Raw genomic sequence first — 6,319 nt, 5'->3', positions numbered from 1 at the left:
TCCCAAAATACCCCGTCAGAGAGAGAAGAACGCATAGCGTACGTTGTAACAGATGCTGCGGAAACAAACCAAACAAATACACTTGACAGATTTCAAAGATGATCCAAAGCCAAAGTGGCTTTAATAGACAGCGCACAGAAACCAGTGCTTCTATGACGTCAAAGTGAACTGACCTTAGAACAGAAGGCAGCCGCGGCCCCAGACCCCCGACGCAGAGCAGCCCGGTCAGTATGTACACAAAACCAATGGAGTACGAGTAGAGCACCTGGGAGAACAGAACAGAAACAACCAATCATTAACCTCAACAGTCCCAACACTAAACAGATGAAGCTTCCCTTCTGTTTGCTATGACCCAAGTGTGTGACCCAAGTCATAATAAATTGAATTATCGTTTTTGTGAATTAGGGTGTGTGCGGTGCCCTCATGTCTGTGGACTGGAGAACCTCCCTGTAAGTGAGTTGTAGGAGCAGGTAGGTAATGTAGGATCAGGTAGGTAATGTAGGGAGCGGTATAAGAAGCACTTTTGCATGTTTAATTGAGAGATGAGGGCCGTCCGTCACCATTTCAGAATTGGATCCGTTGTGCAGCTTCATGGCCTTCTCCTGCACGTTTCCGATGGCAGCGTCTGCACACAGCGCCAAGGAGATGAGGAGCACACCTGTACCATAGACACAGAGAACACAAAGTCAGCGCTCTGCCCACAGGCTACAAAATGACTATTAATGGGTTTGGATTCCCACTGGTTCGAAAAAGGTACTCAAGTTGTAAACCCCTAAAAAGACAAGGTGTCAAATGATTTATAGAGCTAAACGTAATTGCAATTTAGAATGACCTGCTTTGATACAATAATAACTTTCATTTAATACTTGACGCACAACTTTTGTTCATTAAAAAGGAAAAGGGAATTAACGTCACCTGTGAGGTTGAAGTTGGGCGCCAGTTTGCTGTCGGCCAGTGTAAACCAGATTAGCCCAAGACTCATGCAAAGAGCGGCAGAGACGTCCGCCAGGTTGTAGCGCTTACCTGGAACAGAGAACGGCCGTTGTTCTAAAGAGCAGTGGGCTAAACCCAACTGTTATCGGTTATCTCGGTCGGTTATCTCTATATAATAGTGTGCAGAACAGAGACCAAAATGGCTCACAGACAGACTTGGAGTTAATCTGAGACGAGTTCATCTGATAACAGAATGCAAATTAAATGTAGTTCTTGAAATCAAACTATTTTCTTCCACTGTATCAATAGTATATTCTTGCCATAGCTGGAACTTTGGAAAATAATGTCCAACTGTCAAACTACAAGAGATCTAGCAAGCTGCGTGGATGCAGTGATCAGTCATCTGCCGGATAGCATGGAAACAAAAGCAAAAACAAACCAGCAAAAAAACAGAACATTTTGGCCTCAACAAAATGCCGAAGTTGTGGATAAAGATACATTCTGGGATTGGGCTGAGGTGGACCCCTCTCGTTTGAAAATCCTTAGTAGTAGTAGTCAACCCATTCATAACTCAAACGTTCAATAGATGCTGAAATCAAACAAGAAAGTTCCACATCAATGCGAAAAGAAAGAAAGATCCCACAATATGGGTGCGCAACGCGATGGAGAACGCCTAAACAGTCTGACTGACAGGCAAGGCGGCCTTGAGCCTCCCGTTTGACGAGGTGACATCAGCCTGGCCACGGCAAGCCTTTGATTCCAACGGTTCGCTTTTGAAGGGCCTCACATCAGACAGATCATCCCCACCCACCCACTCGCCCTGCTCCGATACAGAACGTCTCTCCCCCCCCCCCCCCCAGCCTGCTCAACGCACCACCCCCCGGAGCGATGCCCGTCCACCCCCCTTTCTTCCCACTCGTTTACCCACCCATCATCCATCCATCCCTCAATCCATTCACCGACTCCGTTAAAAAAGGTGATAAGCAGTCTGCCGGATCACAAAAAAGAGGCTGAGAGAAACCTGTTTGACAGCAAGGACATGATAGTGTTGCCAAGACGGACACAGCGGGATGAAAGCCTGAGACGAAAGTCAGGAACAGTGGGAGAGTGAGGTGCGGAGAGGGAGGTTAACGCGAGAGAGGGCTTTGGTGCTCCAAAAACAAGGAGCTGATGATAAAAAGAACGTTACGGAAGGTTGAAAGGTGTCTGGTGCCTCAAAGCAACGACGCACGATGAAAGGAGTTTGGTACGAGACCAGGTTAGTTCAAAAGGTAACCCCCCCCCCTCTTAAACAACTGGGTATTCAACAGGGTTATGGTCAACATGCTGAAAACGAAGGCATACAGAATTGCATGACAAGACAATCCAGTTCTTGATTAACTTAAACAGTGTACAGAACCAACATATGTTTAAATCCAGAATAGATAATGATAACATGGATTATGAGGTTGGACTGTGTGTTGTCAGAGCCGCACCTTCCTTTGACGTCGTCAACGATAAGCGAAGAGATTGCACAAGCCAATATACTAAGCAAATAGGAAAGAGTGAGGCACACAAGCCTGACCTAGCGGACAGGTGCGTGGGTGCGCCGTCGTGGTTACACAGATGTCCTGGTTTAATGGTGCTCTCTCACTAGGTCAACAAAACGGGCGAGCCGGTGCAACATACGACAACCAAATGATTCCCACTTATTAAGAGCTTTGCTCGGTAATAGCGTTTCATTGTTAGGGTTGACTGGAAGGTGAATCAATTAGAAAGGTGCCAGTGTTTTTGCTCTGATTTGAAATCTTTTAGTACGATTTCACTATTTAGTCTATTAACCCATTTGTACCGGCTGCTGTGCGGCGCAACATTGTATCTAGTAGATACAATGTTGCACCGCGCAGCAGGCGCTGTGCAGCGCAACATTGTATCTAGTAGATACAATGTTGCACCGCGCAGCAGGCGCTGTGCAGCGCAACATTGTATCTAGTAGATACAATGTTGCTCCGCGCAGCCGGTACAAATGGGTTAATGTTAAAAACGCATTGATGCGTAATCCGGTTTTAAAGGTAAACACGCACAGATGCGTGATCCGGTCTGAATGGGTTAATAGATCATTTTTCATGTACATTTTTTCATGTACATTAATTAACGTCATTAATTGGCAGGTTAATCACAGGCTTAAGGAAGCATGCCCTATGGACAGAAACTTTCGGCTGGAATTCATCCAACCCCCACTAAACCTGTTCTTACAAAAGACACACCCTCCGCAATAGCACACCCTAAACTACAGACTTTTTTGAAATGTATCCCTGAGCATTTTGTTACAACGATGTTGATGCAGAGAGCTACATGCTCACCTTGTATGAAAACTCCACCGACCATGACTGGAATGAGTTTGCAGCACTTGAAGATGACCTGGGTGGGGTAGTTCAAGTAGCCCAGAGAGGTATTGGAGAGACCCATGGTCCCCACGGTTAGAAACGCGATGATCATGTACGTCTTCCCAGGTATCCTGTTAAGATATTGCGGAATAAACAACAACAAATGAACCAAGAAAGAAGATTATTGTTGACCCATTCAAAATGAGATTTGACCAGTTTAGAGGAGAGGCTAAAATGACAAGGTCAACAACTTAAGTTGATAAAAAAAACAGAGTAAAAACAAATAATAGTTCTACATTGAGCACAACAACGTGTAGCTATAATAATTGCTGAGGCACCTTGTGCAGTGTGCAGTGTATGAACCCTTGGTCAACAGAGGTGTGTTAGACATTGAACGGGATATAAGGCTTACTATAACCTATAATAATAATAATAAGTCTACAGTAAGGCCGTAGGCATTTGAATTCACAAACCTTACCGTCTGCGTTTGTCCTGTGTGAGCTGGAGTTCCACCAGTCCAAACATGGAGTAGAACCCAAACTGTACCAGGGTGAGGTACCAGCCAAAGGGCCTGAAGCCCTCTACGGAAAATATTAGCTCCTGGGGATGAGACATGACATGCCGTGTGGGTATGAATCTCATGAAACATACGATTTGATGTCGCATTCTCTCTCTGGCACACGAACACACACAGAGGCAACAGTCTACGACAGTGGTTCCAAGTCTCCTTTTGGTCCCCACGTGTTCACTGAGGCCAATGTAACAGTACCCATGCACAGACTGCATGACAATAAGTGTCGCGTGGTAATTCGCTCATGGCTATGACTCAATAGAAAGTCTGTTAGTACACAACAACAACACCAGACCATTAGGACATTTTTCATACAAAATCATTGACTATCCATTGTTTATAAGTCAGCCATCTCCTGCACAATGTTTAAAAACTGGGCTATTGGGCTAATACTCATATGGATATGGTGATATTGGCAAATATATAGATTCATACCCACATAAACCACAGCCCTGCAACAAACCACGAAACTACATGCAGCTCTTCCCAATACTTCACTTTACAATACTTAAAATAGGCTACTCTGTCATGCATTGCAGCACGGCCCATGTTGTGTGTTCCTTCCCTACCTGGAGGTATCCATAGATCAGGTAGAAGACGAAGACCCCCGCCACGCAGATGAAGAACTGCGTGGGGGCACTGAAGTTGCTCAGGTTGATGCCCAGCACCCTCAGCTCCTCCACCGACTTGATGTGGGGGGACATGACCTCGTTAGAGGAGGGGATGGAGATGGAGAGGTGCTTCCGCGAGCCGTTGTAGCCGATCAGGCTGAACTTGCCAATGCCGCTCATCGTCTCCTCGGCGGCAGGGGGCTGGGGGCGGGAGGGGAGGAAACCAAACAAACATTTACATTTACATTTAGGGCATTTAGCAGACACTTTTATCCAAAGCGACTTACAATAAGTGCATTTTTTACAATAAGTACATTTGTCATAAGAAGTGAAACAATATATCGCTGTCGGTACAGTAAAGAAGTTCATAGAACCAAGTGCAAGTATTACAATCGCTAGGCTAACCCATTCCCCGTGTAAAAAAATGATAGCAGCTGAGTAGGTTTAGAGGCGTATCAACATGCGTGTTGTGGTAATGTAAAGATGCTAAAAACATAGTTTATGTGACGTCAGTGGACTCACAATGGAAAAAATATATATATATATATATTAAAAAAAGGGTTAATTAAAGGCCAATAAATAATGACTATACAACTGGGAGTCCTTTTGCGGTGCATGTATGCCCCTGTGTCGATTTGTATGGAATATATACACAATAGGTACATGTAGTATTTGATTCAGGTTCGAGGATCAGCTCAAGACGTTTGGCAGCTGCAGCGTCAGCTTATGAGGTTGCTAAGTAACGTTAGCCAGGCTAGTGGATACCGACTCTTACAACTCTCCACAAGCTGATAACATTGCAATTGCACATTCTGCTTCAATAGATTGCTGTCTTCTATTCAATAAGCGACACTTGCTGATCGGTGGGTATACTCTTTTTTTTAATAGCTTTAGTCTTAACGCGGTGTTGTCCACAGGAGCGAGACAGCGAGGCTACCTTCAACAGCACTTCCGGGGTTTCTTTATAGTCACGTATCCTCTTCTGCAGAGGCGATCGCCTCAAATGTCATGTCGCCGAACGTCAGAGCTCATCGATCCTCAGAACCGAAGTCATCCATGTTTATCAGTCCATCACAAAGCTCTCAAAACACGAGAGAATGTGTTCGCTCAAAGCAACCGGGAGCACTTCACTCGCTGCAGCAGTGGCAGCGCCCGACAACTTCCGCTCCAGCCGAACTCTGACCTGTCCTACCATTGGTCGGTTCGATCGCTTTCGGGCGTGCACTGAGCAGTTTACATCTTTATTCCATCACTATAATATCAAAACTTTCCACAAAACTTTCCATTTTGTTTACAAAGTATAGTATTCGTTGCATTTATTGTTCTTAAATCTGTTATACGATCCAAAACAACAGCCCATACCGGTAACAGCATTTCACTTGGTGCATGTGTATGCGCATGTTTATGCAGGTGATCTACAGCCGTGGTTGATGATCATAATCTTACCTCATTTGAATGGTCCATTTTGTGTTGACTAAATCGTCAAAAAAACATTCTTGTACTTGCTCATTTCAGTTTAGAAGCAGGTGTGTGCTAAAAGTCAATTTATTGTGATGACAGAGCCATGGAGCGTTCCTATACGTCAACCATACAGGTCTAACTAGTTGACCAAGGCTGCGTTCTAAAACTGCATGCATCCTCATTCCGGTTGCTCATTCACTGCTATATCCTGTCGAGGAGACGAGCATTAGCAGTGGTCAAGCAGGAAGAAAGGAGCAGTGTGGAAAAGAGTCGGCTTAGCGTCAGTAAAGGAAACGTCGACTGTTGATGATCCGAAGGATATGTTTGATTGTGGATATTTTTGCTGCATATTATCTTAAACTCGAAATTAGATAAAA

At 44.7% G+C, this 6,319-nt stretch overlaps 1 protein-coding gene across 1 annotated transcript; it reads right to left on the bottom strand.

Moving 5' to 3' along the window:
* Positions 1–158: 158 nt before the first annotated feature.
* On the bottom strand, positions 159–6,067 carry slc35b3 (solute carrier family 35 member B3; the record flags this gene model as incomplete). The annotated part of the gene is given in 8 exon segments (XM_079754620.1): positions 159–196; positions 199–265; positions 561–658; positions 916–1,023; positions 3,276–3,430; positions 3,778–3,899; positions 4,440–4,682; positions 5,928–6,067. Coding segments are annotated over 8 exon segments (849 nt in total). The 5' UTR covers positions 5,946–6,067.
* Positions 6,068–6,319: the final 252 nt, after the last annotated feature.

Source organism: Pollachius pollachius (genome assembly GCF_949987615.1).
Source record: "Pollachius pollachius genome assembly, chromosome: 17".
Lineage (NCBI taxonomy): Eukaryota > Metazoa > Chordata > Actinopteri > Gadiformes > Gadidae > Pollachius > Pollachius pollachius.
The sequence above is the reverse complement of the archived record's forward strand: the minus strand, read 5'-3'. Positions and strand labels throughout refer to the sequence as shown.